This window comes from Lolium rigidum, chromosome 5 (genome assembly GCF_022539505.1).
Source record: "Lolium rigidum isolate FL_2022 chromosome 5, APGP_CSIRO_Lrig_0.1, whole genome shotgun sequence".
NCBI lineage: Eukaryota > Viridiplantae > Streptophyta > Magnoliopsida > Poales > Poaceae > Lolium > Lolium rigidum.
This window is the reverse complement of record NC_061512.1, coordinates 195,648,260-195,667,355: the sequence shown is the minus strand read 5'-3', so window position 1 is coordinate 195,667,355 and position 19,096 is coordinate 195,648,260. Positions and strand designations below refer to the sequence as shown.

The window sequence follows — 19,096 nt, the reverse complement described above, 5'->3', positions numbered from 1 at the left end:
TAACTTACTGGATGTTGTTGCTCACCATCGCTTGTGCAAATTGTTCCGATCTTAAATTGTTACTCATGCTTGCCTATGGCTAGATAGCATGTAAATTGTTTGTGCATTAGATATCAAAGTTATGTCATCATATATGTTGGCTCCACATATTTTTCTAAAATATTTTGTTGCTTAATATGGCGCGATCACGATGCCTTATCCGTTAGTACCCGAATCCCACACAAGCCATTTCGGTTCCCTTCCGGTATTCTTAGTGTATACCGATCATCACACTTTTTATTTGGTTCTTATTTGCCACTTTTCATTTGAATCATCTTTCGTTATATTGCTTGTATTTATTTGTATTGTTATTGCTTCGATACGACGATTAGGGGGAAACGGAGAGTGGTACGATCACGACCAAGGAGGCGAAGGGCAGGAGTTTGACAACGAAGGCATGCCCTCTCATCATATTTATCCCAGTTTTACAAATTGCATGCTATTTTATGTTTTACAAATATATATGCTATTTTATTCCAGTAGCTAGCGTGTCGATTGACACACCAACCTTGATCTGCTTGTCGCCTTTTACTTGATACCCTGAGTAGAGATTATATAATTATCCTGATAGAGTAGAGATGCTTAGCATGCTAAATAATCATTAGGACTGTTGTCTCTTTGGAGGAATTGATCGACCTTCGGGTCAAACATACCGTTTTGAAAGTTGTTGAGCTCGTTGAGCTAGGCTGATTAGCCGTTGTTGCTCCCTCTACTCTCTCTTCTACTCTGGGTGAAATTTACCATCTAAACATGGCGCGAGCGACAGCTGAATCAAATGTTGAAGGAGCGATTGGCTGCCCTTCACAAGTTGGAGGGAGCAATCCGTCGTTCGTGCCGCTTAAGGGTCCTAAAAAGTCTTGGATTTGAAGATTGTGACAACCGTACAACCACATGCTATATGGGCACTGGCCTGGTTAAGTAAGTTAGTCAGCCTTAGGTGTTGATGTCGCCGTACCGCGGATGAGGTGGCTGCCTACGGGAGAACCTTCGGCACAGATGGGGGGACCGGTTTGGGGACATACTCTCAGTACCGTGCGCCAGACCCGGTGGGCATGTCACATCTTTGGGGGATCTAGCTAAAAGACCTTGTCACAATCCCCCTGCCGGTACACCAAATGATGTGTACTAAACCAGAGGCCACTGGTGGGCAACAAGACGGGGTTGTGTCGTGTGGGCAAAGTGTACAACCTCTGCAGAGTTAAAACTATTCGAATAGCCGTGTCCACGGTCATGGACGACACATGAATCTTTCTTGACATACAGGAACCTGTCTTGCTATTTCCCTCTTTGCCTCTCTCTCCTTTCCTTCTTTCCCCTGGAATCTGAATCCTATGAGATACGTGAGTTGTCGAGGACAACCACATTGATGAGAAATATTACACTCATTATGAAACATGTTTTCGTCTAAAACTGCTTTTATCAAATATATTGCAAATAAAATTGGCTTTTATGCAAAAGAACCTACAGCCTTCCTTTGAAGCCTCATGTAGATATATTAGGTCTTGCATCGAGGGGGCATGTTGAGTACGAAATGTACTCATGGCAAAACTTTTGTTGATATTCAGAGTACTACGAAGATGGTGAAGACTATGGCGACTACGACGACGCGAGGAGTGAGGCCTCGTGGACTACATCGATCGCTCGTGGCTGAGATGGAGTTACTTCGCATTTTATTATCCGTTGTGCTTTCTGGTTGTAATAAATGTCACAAGACATTTCACTATGTGGCTCAAACTTTGTAATAACTATTACTCTTTGCACGTTCTGCAATGATATTCATTTCGCTGTGTCGTCAACTTGATCTTGGGATTGACGAGTAACACAGGGGGGTCGGAATGTTAAGTTCCGGTTCTCACAGATTCCAAACTTGGCCGGAGGTGGTGGCGTTCATGCTTGGGTTTTAATCCCGCAGTGTCATCCCACTTCTACGTATTTGAATTCTTTGAGTGTCCTCCCCCATTGCACAATGGAGTGCGGGTGTATTCCTCTGAAACTGGAGAGCGAGTGCATAAGGAGCAGAATGATATCATCCCTTATGAATTTGGAGCGAGTGTCTTTATGAATGGTTGTCTGCATTATTTCATCAATTATCATGTTATAGCCGTGGTGGATACTCAGGGGAAACCACGCAGGACCATACCTCTCCCTGATAATGAGGATTATAATGGTTTCATTCAGCAGTCCCAAGGCCGTTTACACTATGCCAATTTCGAGGAAGATGATGAACATGAATTGACTCGACTAGTAGTTTATGTTCTGGAGGACTATGAAAACCAACAATGGGCATTGAAGCATACAGCTGAAGCTTCAGATGTACTTGGATTTCCATGTTATCTTGTACGGGGGGACTTTGAATGGGTTGCAATCCATCCGGACTGTAACATGATCTTCTACACTATGGAGCCGGATAAAACGTTGATGTCCTATGATATGGACCGTCGGCAAGCCGAAGTGATCTGCACTCTTGGACCGGACACTGGGGAGATATATTTGCCGTATGTGCCATTGTTTTCAGAGTCTCGGGATTTGCACATATAACACCAATATGAGACAGGTGCCTTTAAGCAACAGGATCTTAACCAGGTGTCAATTTCTTCTTTCCATGTAGCAGAGCGGCATGTTTTGCCTCTGTTTTATTTTTCAAGCAATGTGTTTATTCTGTATGCTACTTGGCTAATTGCTCCTAGGTGTTTGATTCAAAATTGCATTGGAATTTCTGCCATCAGTACCTAGTACCTGTATCGTTGTAAGAATGGTTCAAGACAATTATAGATCCATATGTTGGGTTTGCATAAGAAAACTATCTAGTTAATCGTTCAAATAAAGGCGTGACGAACGCTTATCATGCAGCTTAATATAAAGCATCCCGTTGACAGACCTAATAAATTATCTTCTTATCTGATAATAATAGGATCTAAGATTGATATTATTAGTTCTTGATCTGTATTTTCTGAGGGTCGTACACTTTGGATCAGAACAACCTCAAGCTGTCACCATCCTTTGGAATGTTCCTGAGGCAACTTCCATTTCAGCAGCCCTCACTTTTTCTTGTGAGGCTGCCCTGTTCAGGATGAAACTGTAAAGATTTTTTTATATGCAAACATACCAGCACTTGTCTCGTTGTAAGAACTAGCAAAGTGGACAGGGGCGCTGGTCCGCCTGGGATTGGCCACCTGTGCCCGGGGGAAAGAGGAGGGGCCGGGATTGACTGAGCAGAGGAGAGGATCGCGACTGGCGGGGGAGAAGGAGATGAGAGAGGCATGGGATGCGCCCGGCGGTAGAGAAGAAGGAGGTGGGGTGGAGCCGTGGAGCAACTGGATTTTGCTGCACTGCTAACCGAACTTTGCTGCCGCTGCTAATTGAATATCCGCTTCTAACCGCTATCGCTGAAAATGAGAACAGCGAGATACGAATCGATACTGATGCTGACTTCAGGTAGTACTGCTGCAGAGAGGAAGAGAAGAGAGATGCGCTGCTGCTACTTGTTATTGGTGACTGTGGCACTGCTTGCTATTGCTGAGAGATCGTTCTGGGGAGGTAGTGTGGGAGGTAAGATGTGCTCACTGCTAGCTCTAGTGCCATATATGAACTTTTTACATTACCAAATATTTAGCGAAATGAAGCATCTTGCACCGCCTGAAGTGTCATATGGGCTAAAGGATAATAATTAGTTTCGGTTGATACTGATTCTGCTGCTATGAGGTTGTATAGAAATCGCTATTGCTAGAAATTACCACCGCTAGTGTTGTTGAGGACGACGGCTATGTTCTTGTACAGAAATTGCTACGGCTAGAATTTGACATTGTTGGTAGTTGCTGGACAACTAGAATATGTTGAGAGTGAATATTTTTATACCATTGTCTATATGGAAATATAGACAGATGCTAGAGATGCTCTAAGGACTGTACGCCTAGCCGCCTATGATTTTTCTTTTCTGCTTATGCTGTGTTTGGATGCATAGAATTGAGAATAGAATTGAATTGGACTAGAAATTCCAAATCTATGATGGAAATGAATTGGCTTCCAATTTGAATTCTATTGTTTGGATGTGCTTGGAATTTGATGTTAGAATCAAAGGGGTGTAACCAATTCCAAATCCTGTTTGGATGTACAAGCCATAGAATTTGATATTTTGTTGATTTTAAACAATATTTTTCAAAAAAAAATCAATTTGGTCAACGAACAAATAGATCCTGTCAGTCCCCGACCGAATCGAGCGAGGGGTCACGACCTGGGTCGTGAGGGAGTAGTCGGCCGGCGGTGGAGTGTGGGAGGGGCCGGCGGTGGCCAGAATCGGCTGGCTGCGGCCGGAATCGGCCGGCTCCCGTTGAGGCCGGTGGAATCCCGTTGAGGCCGTGCGTCGGGGCGGGCCGGAGGTTGCGCAGGGGGAGGGGCGACTTCGCTGCAGCGGTGGTTGCAGGGGCACGCACAGCCGGCTGCAGGGGCACGCGACGGCGGCCGGAGTTGGCGGCAGGGGGAGGGGCGCCGCCAGGGGAATAGGGCGGGACGAGGGAGGGAGACGGGAGGGACGGCAAACAGGGAGGGACGGCGGCCGGAGTTGGCGGCAGGGGGAGGAGCTCGCCATGGCCGACGGGAAGGACGGCGAACGAGGACGAGAGGAGGGAGACGGGATGAGGGAGATGGGAGGAGGGAGCCTGCGTCTGTTTTGTCGAGAGCCAACAGGTACGTGCGGGCGGATCAGTTTCCAAGCCTTTCCGAGGGGGCGAGCTCGAAATCGAGCATGGGCTCTTTGCACGCGAGGTGGGGGTGGCTCGGAATTTGGGTCGGTTTCCGCGAGCCAATTCAGAGCGCAATCCAAACGGTGGAAACTGGTTCCCAATTCCAGATTTCACGATTCCATAGCTAATTCTATGCATCCAAACACAGCATTAGTGTTTAATACTTCAAATGACTCTGGAATTTTGTTTTTCGTTTGAATTGATACAGTATTGATTCAACCTACTCAAACTCAAGCTCAAGCTCTGAGCGAGCTAAAAACGCCAGAAGTGTTGAACAGTAAGACTACGTAATCTCTTGGCAGTGGTACACTGTCATGTACCAAACTACCTTGAGACTTTAAGAAATGAAATGGGTGAAGTCGACGGATGTAGCAAGAGTAAAATAGCCAAAGATGCATAGCCATGTTGTTTTTAAACTTGTTTAGTTCAGCCTCATATATATTTGCTTATGTCAGTTATCAACCATGAACCAATTGATCAAAGTCAGGACATTGTTGTATCTACTATACATATTGATTTACCTACTTGGAATATAGCAGGTTACAGTTTTAAAGGACATGAACATCATAGGACTCTGGTTATCCTACATAATTTCAATCAGAAGAATTAGACTTACGAGTATTTCTAAGTAAATAGTGATATCTACGCATTTGGTTCTTTCACCTAGTACTCGTTAGTCGTTATGCTTTGTTCAAAAAATTGTACCCTAGTTCTTTTATAGGGGAACTTTACAATGTCTTTCATCGTTGTTAATTCTTTAACCTGCTCCAAATGAGAAGGGTACGTGTCCATGTTACCACTCAAATTTAGTAATGAACTTGTTTCGGAGAGTTGACTTGTGAAAACCCATTGAGACAGAGACATCTCTTCCAATGAATTCTCAAATTGTCCATAAGAAGGTACCACGAAGTCAGAAGAAACACGCATACCCTGTTTAACCCGTTGAGATAGAGACATCTCATCCGATGAAGTCTCAAATTGTGCATAAGAAGGCACCGCCAAGTTAGAAGAAACAAGCATATATATACCTCCAACATGGCGCACCAAAATGCCATGGATCTTCAATACCAGCAAGAAGCAATGAATTGACCGAGTTGATTTTCCCTTCTGATCGTAGCGTCCTGCCGGCTGCTCTAGCATACCCAGAGGACAGAGGTCCTTGCGACCACTTAAGGTACGACAACATCATCCATCCGTTAGTGTAAACCTGTTTCTGCTTCAACGCTCATATCTTGACCTCTGCTCCATTTACATTTCATAGAGCATCTCGAGATGTTGAAGGGGAGGAGGTCAAAGAGAAGAAGGTGCCCTGCGTACAGAATGACCGATGACCTTGTCGTCGAGATCCTCTCTCGCCTCCCTGCCAGATCGGTGTGCCGCTTCAAGTGCGTGTCCACGACCTGGCGGGACCTCATCTCGCACCCCGTCCACCGTAAGAAGCTTCCCCAGACCCTGGCTGGCTTCTTCACTAAGCATGATGACGATACCAAGAGCGTGCTATGGTCAGTTCCCCGTTTCACCAATGTGTCTGGCAGAGGTCCCCCGTTCATCTCACCCTCTCTTGATTTCTTGCCGATCCACAAACGCATCTTTCCCATGGACACCTGCAATGGCCTTCTCATTTGCAAATGTGATCCTGTCGGGGATATGGCAGAATTCCATTACTTTGTGTGCAATCCTACAACAAAAGGGTGGGTTGCATTGCCGGATTCCAAACTTGGCCACAAGAGGCGGGCTTCATGCTTGGGTTTTAATCCCGCCGTGTCACCCCACTTCTATGTATTTGAATTCTTTAAAGACTATGAGCTCTTCCCCCCATTGGTCAATGGAGTGCAGGTGTATTCCTCTGAGACCGGAGAACGAGTTCGTAAGGAGGACAATGATACTATCCCTTTTGATTCTGGATTGTCAAGTGTCTTTTTTAATGGCTGTCTGCATTATCTCACCAATGATCTTTCTATAGCTGTGCTGGATACTCAGGGGAAAGCACGCAGGAGCATACCTGTCCCTGGTAATGAGGATTGTGGTTTCATTCAACAGTCCCAAGGCTGTTTACACTATGCCAATTTTGAGACAGATGATGAAGATGAATTGACTCGGCTAGTAGTTTATGTTCTGGAGGACTATGAAAACCAACGATGGAAATTGAAGTATACAGCGGAAGCGTCATATGTACTTGGACTTTCATGTAATCTTGTGGGGGGACTGGGGGAGGACTTTGAATGGGTTGCAATCCATCCAGACTGTAACTTGATCTTCTACACTGTGGAGTCGGATAAAACATTGATGTCCTATGATATGGACCGTCGGCAAGCCCAAGTGATCTGCACTCTTGGACCGGACACTCGGGAGATATATTTGCCATATGTGCCATTGTTTTCAGAGTCTCGGGACTTGCACATATAACACCAATAGGAGACGGGTGCCTTTATAGCAACAGGATCTTGACCAGGAGTCAATTTCTTCTTTCAGTATAGCAAAGGGCTTGGCATGTCTGCTTCTGTTTCATTTTTAAAACAGTGTTGGTTTATTGTGGATGCAACTTGGCTATTGCTCCTAGATTTGTTATTCAAAATTTCAATAGACTTCCTACCGTCAGTACTTGTCTCGTTGTAAGAATGGTTCTGCATATGAAGAGTATCCATATGTTTTTTTTTCCAGAGCATCTAGGCAAACTTACCATGCAGCTTAATTTAAATCTTGTATTTGCAGTTGGTTTATTGTGACCAACGCTTACCATGCAGCTTAATTTAAATCTTGTATTTGCAGTTAGGGAATGTGTACAACATTATGTTGACAGGCCTAATCAATTGTCTCTTATCTGCTAACCATATGGTGTAAATTTGATCTTATTAGTTCCTGGTCTGTATGTTCAGATGATCATACACTTCGGATCAGAACGACCTCAAGCTGCCAGCATCATTCAGAATCTTCCTGAGGCAACTTCCGTTCTATCAGCCCTCTTTTTTTGTTTTGAGAGGGCTGCCCTGCTCAGGATGGAACTTTGGGTGCCTGAAACTGTAGAAAAACAATCTTTTGAAAACACGCCAGCACTTGTACCGTTGTAAGAACTAGCAAAGTGGCTGGCGCGAATGCGGGTGCAGTTTCTTTAGCAACTTGTGGGATACATATTTTTTAAATATTATAGTCCTTGCTTTTGCAAAATATAATTGAGACTATGATATTTCTACAAATGAATATGTAGCAAAAATAAATGTGACAAAAAAGCACTTTATTTCTTAACCAACAAACGAATTTGTCTCCTAATAAGTGCATCCTGCAGCTGCAGGTTGCAAAAAATGGTGCACATAAACTTTTTTTTTTCTTTGGGTTCCAAGTACACAGATAGCATGTTCTGTTACAACACAAGAAACTAGAAATCTTAAATCAAACATACTTCCTTGTTAACTAACCTATGGAAAACGGAATACAAGATATGTCTTTGCTGCTCTCACTTGTGTGTCAGTTAGTCCTGTAGTCTTCCTTAAAATTAATATTGATGTTAAACACATACAATGGTTGAAAAAGAATCACTGCAGAACAATTTTCCAATATCAAATTTACAGATGACATGTCAACAAAGAATCTTGATCTATGGTCGTAATAGAAAAATATATGTCCAATTTAAACGTCTGCAAATGAAGTGGTAGTTACATGATATAATTAAAATATAGGACGGAGAATATAGACAACCAGCTGGTAAACTAGAATACTTTGAGAGGAAATCTTTTTATACCATTGTGTATATGGAAATATAGACAAGCAGCTACAGATGCTCTTACGACCGGTGCGCCTAGTCGCCTAAGAATTTTCTTTTCTGTTCGGTGTTCAATACTTCAAACAGCTACAGATGCTCCGAGATTTTATTTTTAGTTTAAATCGATACCATATTGATTCAACCTACTCAAACTCAAGCTTTGAACACGCTAAAAAACACCAGAAGCATTGAACAGTAAGACTAGGTAATCTCATGGTGGTGGCACACTGTCATGTACCTAACTACCTTGAGACTTTAAGCGATGCAAATGGATGGACTCAACGGATGCAACAAGGGTAAGTAGCCATAGTTGCCTAGCCATCTTGTTCTTAAACTTGTTTAACAATACAGCAGATTGATGTGCCTACTATACAGAGTTATGTACCCACCTTGTTTCGAAGACTTGATCTGTGAAACACATTGAGATAGAGACATCTCATCCGATGAATTCTCAAATTGTGCATAAGAAGGCACCACCAAGTCAGAAGAAATAATAATACCATGTTAAACCCATTGAGATAGAGACATGTCATCCCATGAGTTCTCAAATTGTGCATAAGAAGGCACCTCCAAGTCAGAAAAAAACAAGCACATATATACCTCCAACAAGATGCACCAAAATGCCATGGATCTTTAATACTAGCAAGAAGCAATAAATTGATCGGGTTGGTTTTCCCATTGTCAGCTGACTAGAAATCTCAAAATTGCCAATCCTGTAGAGGTAGGGGTGTTCTTCCCTGATTTCAACTGGTTTCTACCTCCCTGTTGGTCGTAGCGCTTAAGGTACCACTTAAGGTACGACAACATCGTCCATCATTTGCAAACCTCTTTCTGCTTCAAGGCTCTCATCTTACCTCTGATCCATTTACATTCCTTAGAATTTCTCGAGATGTTGAAGGGGAGGAGGTCGAAGAGAAGGAGGTGCCCTGCGTACAGACTGACCGATGACCTTGTAGTCGAGATCCTCTCTCGCCTCCCTGCCAGATCGGTCTGCCGCTTCAAGTGCGTGTCCACAACCTGGCGGGACCTCATCTCGCACCCCATCCACCGTAAGAAGCTTCCCCAGACCCTGTCTGGCTTCTTCACTAAGCATGATGACGATACCGAGACCATGCCATGTTCAGTTCTCCATTTCACTAATATCTCTGGCAGAGGCCCCCCGTTGATCTCACCCTCGTTTGACTTCCTGCCAGTCCACACACGCGTCTTTCCCTTGAACACCTGCAACGGCCTTATCCTCTGTGCATGTGATCCTATCGGGGATATGACAGAATTCCATGACTTCGTGTGCAATCCTACAACAAAAGAGTGGGTTGCATTGCCGGATTCCAAACTTGGCCACATGAGGCGGATTAGATATCTGGGTTTCAATCCCGCCGTGTCACCCCACTTCTATGTATTTGAATTCTTTGTGGACTATGAGCGTTTCCCTCCATTGCTCAACCGAGTGGAGGTGTACTCCTCTGAAACCGGAGAACGAGTTCACAGGGAGGACAATGATGTTCTCCCTTTTGATCGTAGATTGTCAAGTGTCTTTTTTAATGGCTGTCTGCATTATGTCACCATTGATCATTCTATAGCCGTGCGGGATACTCAGGGGAAAGCATGCAGGAGCATACCTGCCCCTGATAATGAGGAATATGGTTTCATTCAGCAGTCCCAAGGTCGTTTGCACTATGCCAATTTTGAGTCAGATGATGAAGATGTAATGACTCGACTAGTGGTCTATGTTCTGGAGGACTATGAAAACCAACAATGGGCATTGAAGCATACAGCTGAAGCGTCTTATGTACTTGGACGGACATGTTCTAAACATGCACGGAAGTTTGAATGGGTTGCAATCCATCCGGACTGTAACACGATCTTCTACGTTCTTGGGTGTTATAATATATTGATGTCCTATGATATGGACCGTCAGGAAGTCCAAGCAATCTGCAGTCTTGGAAAAGACACTCAAAAGGTATATTTGCCGTATGTGCCATTGTTTTCAGAGTCTCAAGCTTTGCACTTATAGCACGAATATGAGACCGGTGCCTTTATAACAACTGGATCTTGACTAGGGGTCAATTTCTTCTCCATGTAGCAGAGGGCTTGGCATGTCTTGCCTCTGTTTTATTATTCAAGCAATGTTGTTTTATTCTGGATGCAACTACACCCCCCCCCCCCACCAAAAAAAGAACGGTTCTGGACGATGGTAGATCAATATGTTGGGTTTCCATGGCATCTAAGCAAACTTTCTAGGATATCGTTCAAATAAAGTTGATGCCAACACTTCTCATCCAGCTTAATTTAAATCTTATGTTCCCAGTCGGGGGAAGCATACACATCCTATTTACAGAACTGACCAGTTGTCTCCTATCTGGTAATCATATCATGTAAGATTGATCTTATTACTTCTTGATCTGTATATCCTGGGGTTCATACACTTCGGATCAGAACGACCACAAGTTGCCACCATCCTTCAGAATATTTCTGAGGTAACTTCTGTTCCATCAGCCCTCATTTTTTCTTCCTTCTGAGGGCTGCCCTGTTCAGGATGAAACTTTTGGGTAGCTGTAACTGTAAAGAAAAAAAAAACTGTTGCAAACATGCCTATATTTGCCTCGTTGTCAGAACTCAGAACTAGCAAAGTGGCCGGGGAGAATGCGTGGGCAATTTCTTTAGCAACTTTGTGGAACTCATATTTATGTTGCATTTTATAAGATTTTTTTTTAAAAATGCCTCCAAACTATTTTCTATGGCGCAATCAAACAAACTCCGCTACACATTTAATTGTGTGGGAAATCAGTTTGACATGATACTCTAATTCCCGTACTCGTTTTGGAATTGTGCAAATCAAAGAGGGCCTTATGCGACAACAATGTTCAAAACCTATGCTTCATTTAGATGACACATTGGAGTCACACAAGAAGGAACCTTTAGACCTATAGTAAAATTGTCTGAGCGAAACGAACATGTGGCTGGATGAGTTGGAGGATGCTCGTACCTCTAGCCCGTTTGGAATCTAATCGTAATGTAGATTCTTTTCGTTGGAGGGGACATTCTTCTCAATTTTGAGATGTCGATGGCCAATTCGTCAAATTGAAATCAAATACAGAGTACTTTCTCCTTCACTAGGCAATGTGTTAGTGTATACCTCTTTCCACTCAGTGTTCCCTTTGTGTGACAACAGTGTCTAAAGTGTATGGTTGTCTTCGCCGACTAATCTTAGACATTGAAAATGGGTCTTTTAGAGCAAGTGAAGTTACCCGAGGAAGCTGCCTTTTGATCACTGCCAACACTATTTTCCATAGGAGATGATGGTTTCGTATATTTGAAGATACTCGTGACAACTGCCACAATATTGAAACACCATGATTCCGGTCTTCATTCACGATTAGTACTCACTTTGTTCCGAAATAATTTATGTTTTAGTTTTATATCCTAAGTTAAATATGGTAAAGTTTGACCGGATTTAAATTAAAATAGATCAACATCTACAACGTGGGATCTATACTTATAACATGTATTGTCAAAAAGAAATATGTAATTTTCCAAAAGACTCAGACCCTCGCGTCGCCCGCAGCGGGCGACTCGGGGAACCAAGCTCGCGCCGCCGCCGGCCCCCAGGCAACCTCCCCTCCCCCGCCGCTGCCGCTGGCCTCGCCTCGGTGGCGGCGGCTCCCGCCGCCAAAGGTGGCTGGGGGAGAGCCGCGGTGGACGCGAGGAGAAGGCCGGAGCCCCGTTCACGTCTTCTCCGCCGCGTGCGGCGGCCGGGCGTCGGTGTTGCACGTCGTTGGGCGGGGCGGCGCGGCGTGGCTGGTGGCGGGCGACATCAGCTCTCGTGCCGTGGAGGCGCGGGCGGGGGCTCGTGCATCGTGCGGATCTGCTGCTCCCAGATCCGGTTGCTGGTGCGGTTTGACTCGAGGCGGTGATACGTCTCCAACGTACCTATAATTTCTGATGTTCCATGCTTGTTTTATGACAATACTTACATGTTTTGCTTGCACTTTATAATGTTTTTATGCATTTTCCGGAACTAACCTATTAACGAGATGCCGAGGCCGCTTGTTGTTTTCGTTGTTTTTGGTTCCGGAAAGGCTGTTCGGGCAATATTCTCGGAATTCGACGAAATCAACGCCCGGAACCTTATTTTTCCCGGAACCTTCCGGAAAGTCGAGGGGGACCGTGAGGGGTGCCCTAGGGGCCCCACACGTGGTGGCGGCGCGGCCCAGGAGGGGGGCGCGCCCCCCTAGTGTGAGGAGGCCCCGTGGCCCCTCCGACTCCGACTCTTCGCCTATTTAAGCCCTGGTGACCTAAATCTTCGATACCAATTGACGAAACTCCAGAAAGACTCCAGGGGCGCCGCCACCATCGCGAAACTCCAATTCGGGGGACAGAAGTCTCTGTTCCGGCACCCTGCTGGGACGGGGAAGTGCCCCCGGAAGCCATCTCCATCGACGCCACCGCCTCCATCATGCTCCGTGAGTAGTTCCCCCATGGACTACGGGTTCTTGCTGTAGCTAGTTGGTACTCTCTCCCCCATGTACTTCAATACAATGATCTCATGAGCTGCCTTACATGATTGAGATTCATCTCGATGTAATCGGTGTTGTGTTTGTTGGGATCCGATGGATTGTTACATTATGATTAGTCTATCTATAAAGTTATGAAGTTATTGTTGCTGCAATCTTGTTGTGTTTAATGCTTGTCACTAGGGCCCGAGTGGCATGATCTTAGATTTAAGCTCTATACCTATTGCTTAGATTGTATCTACAAGTTGTATGCACATGTCTATGTCCGGAACCAAAGGCCCCAAAGTGACAGAAATTGGGACAACTGGAGGGGAAGGCTTAGATATGAGGATCACATGTTTTCACTGAGTGTTAATGCTTTGCTCCGGTGCTCTATTGAAAGGAGTACCTTAATTTCCAGTAGATTCCCTAGAGGCCCGCTGCCACCGGCTGGTAGGACAAAAGATGTTGTACAAGTTTCTCATTGCGAGCACGTATGACTATATATGGGAAACATGCCTACATGATTAATAATCTTGATGTTCTCGTCTTAATGCTATTTCAATCCTATCAATTGCCCAACTGTAATTTGTTCACCCAACACTTGTTATTGGAGAGTTACCACTAGTGTTGATAGCTGGGAACCCCGGTCCATCTCTCATCATCATATACTCGTTCTACATGACATTGGAAGTAGTATCAACTATTTTCTGGTGCCATTGCTCTCATATTACTGCACCTGCTGCTGTGTTATCGTTACTACTCGCTCTCATATTACTGCTACTTTCACATCACCCTCGTTACTAGTGCTTTTCCAGTGCAGCTGAATTGACAACTCAGTTGTTAAGGCTTATAAGTATTCTTTACCTCCCCTTGTGTCGAATCAATAAATTTGGGTTTTACTTCCCTCGAAGACTGTTGCGATCCCCTATACTTGTGGGTCATCAGGCGGGATGGCGTCTCCGGGGATGGCGCTGCGGCGGCCGCGCGAGGAGGTGGCTGCAGCTTGGATCCGCCGCCTACGGGCATCGATCTGTTGCTGGGCCTTGTTGCGGCTTCCGAACAGCGTGAGGTGCTGTTGGCGGGGCTGCACGTGGTGGGACGCGGCGCGGCGGCGCTTGCAGAGGCGGTAGGTCGGGGGGCAGCCATGGAGGTGTGTGGTGCCGTCATGGTTGCTGGCCCTGGTTGCGGTGGTGGGCAACGGCGGGCGGAAGCGCCTTGAAGTTCGGGCTCGGTGAAGGCGCTCAGTCGGCCACCTTCGGTGGCCTGCTGGGTAGGATGTGATGGCTTCGGGTTTGGTGAACTCCGGGCGAAAGCCTAGTTCGACTTCGGTCGGTACCGGCGACGCCGGCGTCCTAGGACGTCGTTCCCCTCCCTGGAGGCGTCGTCGTGGAGCCCCTTCACCCCCTGAGTCGTCGCGGCCTCGGACCCTCCGGGTGAAAGCCCAAGCTTCGGTCCTTTCCGAGCGGGCATTGGCGGCGGTGGTTCCGTCGCTCCCTCCTTGGAGGCGATGTCTTGGAGGTCCAGTCCTTCTCTTTGTCAGCGGTGGCTTCTGTGGCTTTGTCGCTCCGTCGTTGGCTAGGCGGGTGCGCGACCTCGGGGTCGGTGTGGAGGCCGGAGCGGCGGTTCTGGAGTTCTTTTGCGTTTGAGGTGCCGCCTTTGGTCACTTGCGTGGCAGAGGCGTCGACATGGCTGGTGCGTGGCCTTGGGGCTAGCGTGGAAGCCGGAGCGGCGGCTCCGGAGATCGATTGCAATGTGGGGTGTTCACCCTGTTCACTTGGGTGACAGTGTTGACGACTCATTTGGTACGCGGCCTCGGGGCGGTGAGGTGTGTTGTGTTGTGGGGTGTCGCCTCTGGCCACTTGGGTGGCAGAGTCCGTCGACTCGTTGGTTTCGCAGCCTCGGGGCTGGAGTGTGTGTGTTGTTGATGTATCGGTTTTCGGCCAGTTTCCCTTATAAACTGGTCAATTTCCCTCTTTCTTAATGAATAGGCAGAGCTCCTGCCGGTTGCTCCAAAAAAAAATGTAGGGTACGATAAAAACTAAACTGGTGTTGTAGATGTTGATATATTGTTCGGTAAACTTGGATAAACTTAAAGTACTTTGATTTAGAACAGATGTAGAACTATAATCAGTTTGAAGTATATGTAGGTGGAACATGTGATTGTTTTTTTAGAGGAACATGTTATTGTTTGGTAGACTAAAAATGTGAAATTCTGCACCTTCCTTCCTGTCATCGCTTTACCGGATTAGTGGGTGCACCGTGCCGGTGATTTACACAGAAATAACCCTTTTCTAAAACTATAGCACAAACTGACCCTCCGGACAAACTATTTCACTCATCTAACCCTTTTGTGTGGCGCCCCTCCCATGGGCGCCACACCTCACTGTGTGGCGCCTGTGCGGCCGGCGCCACTCTCCCATCCGACGTGGCGTCTTCGACGCTGAGGTGTGCTCGACGCTGACATGGCAGGATGTGTGGTGCCGCTCACACCGGCGCCACACTTTGAAAGTGTGGCGCCCGTGTCAAGGGCGCCACACATCCTGTTATGTGTGGCCGCTGTTGCGGTCAGAAACCCACCGGCGAACAACGACGGGCAACACAGGAGAGCCGGGAGCAACTTAGGGCTGCGGCTGGCCCTGGTCCCTCCGAGCGACGGCCCGCAAAGACTCCGGCACGCACGTCCGATGCTGGTGCAAGGGCGTGCCACCCGACCTATACCCGGTCGGGAAGGTGATGGAAATGCCTCGCTTAATTTCCTCGCATGGCATACACGTAAACATTAAATACGAGCCTCGATCGGCTCTCGAGTTGTCCTGTGAATCGGCTCAAGGAGCCGATCCACCCATGATTCGCACAAGGTGTACGAATATATGGCGGTCCTGCTTGATCAGAATAAAGCTAAAGCAATCTACTACGATTTAGGGTTTTCACCGCATAATCGGGACATCCTACTCACGATTGGGCCTCGCGGCCGCGCACGGTGATCGTAAGCCGATCCTAGACGAGGCCTAAAAACCAACACGAGGTTGATCCCCGAACATCCCGTCTAGGGCTAGCAAACTACACCCTACACGCCGCTGGATCCTCCAACCCTTTGTAAGGCCTAACTATGCAGATATTAAACTAATCCTTGAAGAACAAGGAGCAACCATAACGGATCGGATCTACTAAATAATGATCAAGCGGGTGCCGCCCTACACCTAAGATAGGTGTAAGGGCGGCTAGATGTCTAAGGGTTGCACTACGACAACGATATGATACGAAGAACAATGCTAACCCTAACACATCTAAGATAACTACGTTGCTCGCCATCAAAAAGGCTTCAGTACGAGCAACGCATGAACAACGAATAAACTTGTACTGCCTAGATCGCAAGATGCGATCTAGGCAACATGATGCTTACCCGGAAGAAACCCTCGAGACGAAGGAGTTGGCGATGCGCCTAGATTGATTTGTGGTGAACGATGATTGTTGTTTATTTCATAAACCCTAGATACATATTTATAGTCCGTAGACTTTCTAACGTGGGAATAATCCCCACCGTGCACGAGACAAACTCTAACTAACCGACACGTATCCTACTATACTACAGATACACGGGCCAACTAGCCCAAACTTTGCATAACAGGCCGATTCACGTATTTCTTCCATGTATATTCTTCAAGTCCATCTTGATCGCGGCCCACCTCTGACTCGGTCAAATTCTGGTGATAACACATGCCCCCCTGGTTTTGGAATTGATAATTCCAAAAACACTCTGCTTTTTCTTCGTCGGGACATGTCGTGGCAGAGCAGAACCGTCGCAGTATCCTTCATCATGATGCCTTGTCTTCTCAACTTCTCTGCAAAATTTGATAGCTTTAGCATCACTTCCTCGGAAACTGCAATGGCATTAAATCTCCACTAGGCTCCTCCTTATTTAATCGTGCCGATTGATTAGCCCTCTTCATCCCCTTCCTCCTGTTCTAGCTATCGGCACCGAAAAACCCTCTTTCCTCGTAGCAATGTCTTCCTCTTCCTCCGTCTCCTCCGGCCTTTCCCTCCAGTCTTCCTCCTCGAGCGAGCCGGAGTGGAACTTTGATCATGTGCCAGACGGCCCACCCGAAGCACTCGTCGGGTCAGATGGCGACCTGCCTCTGACCGATGGGGAAGACGACCTCAAGTTCCTCACCGAAGGGGAGCTGATAAGCGAAAGCGAAGACGACCTCCATCCCTGGGTGAAACCCACCTCCTCCGACGGGCAGGAGGAAGAAGAAGAAGTAGAGGAAGAAGAGGAAAAGGAGGAGGATGATTCCTCCTCCCCCGCTAAGCATCTGCCGGCAAAGCGATTCCGCGCTTGGGCGGACAGCGAGGACGATGATGATGACGAGGAGGAAGAGGAGGAGGATGAATCCTCCTCCTCCGCCGGATATCCGCCGGCAAAGCGCTTCCGCTCTTGGGCGGACAGCGAGGATGATGATGATGACGAGGAAGAAGAAGCTCCGGCCGAGGGCTGGGGCAGCAGCGACGAGGAACTCCCTGGGAGCAGCGCCGACGGCAGCTACAACGGCGGCGATGAGGACAGCGACGACTAGTAGAGCAGGGGCAAATCAGTGTAGGACTAGTAGTAGCAGTGCACTAGGCATCAGATCCCCCTTTTGAGAGCCATCGGCTCTTTCCTGTAAAGCCGCTCCTTTGAATTAATAAGAATTGTTCTTCCAATTTAACTTTCAATTAATCCAATTTCAAGTCTTCTGCTCGCCACACCAAGACCGATAGCAACGTATCGGATTTTTAGACGCCCATGAAGCCGGACTCAGATACCGATTAGACCGTGAGTCAAGCACTTCTCAAATTCAGACTGTGATTTGATATCTGACCATAATATTCCGCAATCCTACAGCCGATGGCTGTTCATCGGCTGTTTTGAGAATCCAGTCTCCTTCATTTTCTTGCAGTAACAGGATGGTCCAAACCCTGTAGATGACGACGGCTTCCCTTTCAGGCTCCTCTCCGTAGCTCTAGCAGTCTGCCTCTGCAACGACTCACCGCCTTCGGAGAAGGTAATAGCGCAGGGTCAGCCGATGCAACTCCAATCGGCTCCAAAAACAGAGTGTCTATCAAATCAGCTGCCCCCCGAGCCTCAATCAGAGTGAGAACGGTGGCGAGAATACACAGTTCAGTCCAAGGGCCCTGAACTCAGGCAAATTGAGACAGCCACCATGCAGAGGTCCAAAACTGACGTTTCTGCCAGTACTGCTGAACTGGCACAAAGGGTTTGGAAGCCCTTGACAAGAAGGCTCAGGCACCAACATCGACTCATTGCAGCTGAGGAAGCTCTCATTGTTCACTCCCTCGAGGACGCAGAAGGCCTCACAGCTGAACTGGACTTGGTGAAGATCCGTGTCTTGAACAAGCCGCAAGTAGATCATTGTAGCCGCGTCTTGAACTAGAGTCGATGGCTGTGCATCGGCTTTGTTTCTTAGCTCTAAAGTCGATGTCCTTGCATCGACTGTATACCAACCATGAGAAAAAAAAAATTTACTGGCCGATTTTTTCTATCGGCCCCCATTTTCACTGGACACATGTTCATCTGCACATGTTCATCTGATTAGGTGCCCCCCGAGCCGAATCTGTCAGGTGACTGCAGATATCGGCTCTGTAGTACGCTAAGGCACTATATTTGCACGTCGGCTCCGTTAGGATTCGTGCTGATTCTCATCAGCCGACGTGACCGCTGCTCATTAGATCATTGTTGAACACAAGCAGACCGTGTGGTAAGGATAATTTTGGCCGATTGCTGGAATCGGCCTCCATATTGATCGAAGCGCTCAATGAAGGTTTTGTAATGTTCCTTCATAGATCTTTGTGGCCGATCCCCAGGATCGGCCTCGTCGCGTTTGTCCATAGGCTCGTTCTTGCTATACGGTCAGGCCGGTGGATAAGACCAGCCTAACCCCGTCCTTTGTCACGTCGATGCGCTCGCAGTCGCCCAGATTGGGTGCCTCGTCTATCCCTGGAGCATTAAACTCCGTCGGAAGGATGAGCACCATGTTTGTGCCAGCCGATGTTTCATCATCGGCTTT

The 19,096-nt window shown here is 47.0% G+C and overlaps 1 protein-coding gene across 1 annotated transcript; it reads left to right on the top strand.

Annotated features, from left to right (window-relative positions):
* The first annotated feature begins 9,422 nt into the window (after positions 1-9,422).
* Positions 9,423-18,463, top strand: LOC124656908 (F-box protein At5g07610-like). Its single transcript, XM_047195559.1, has 3 exons — positions 9,423-10,495; positions 17,975-18,073; positions 18,194-18,463. Exons 1-3 carry the CDS (start codon positions 9,425-9,427, stop codon positions 18,461-18,463), a joined length of 1,440 nt encoding a protein of 479 aa, XP_047051515.1. The 5' UTR covers positions 9,423-9,424.
* The last annotated feature ends 633 nt before the right edge of the window (positions 18,464-19,096 follow it).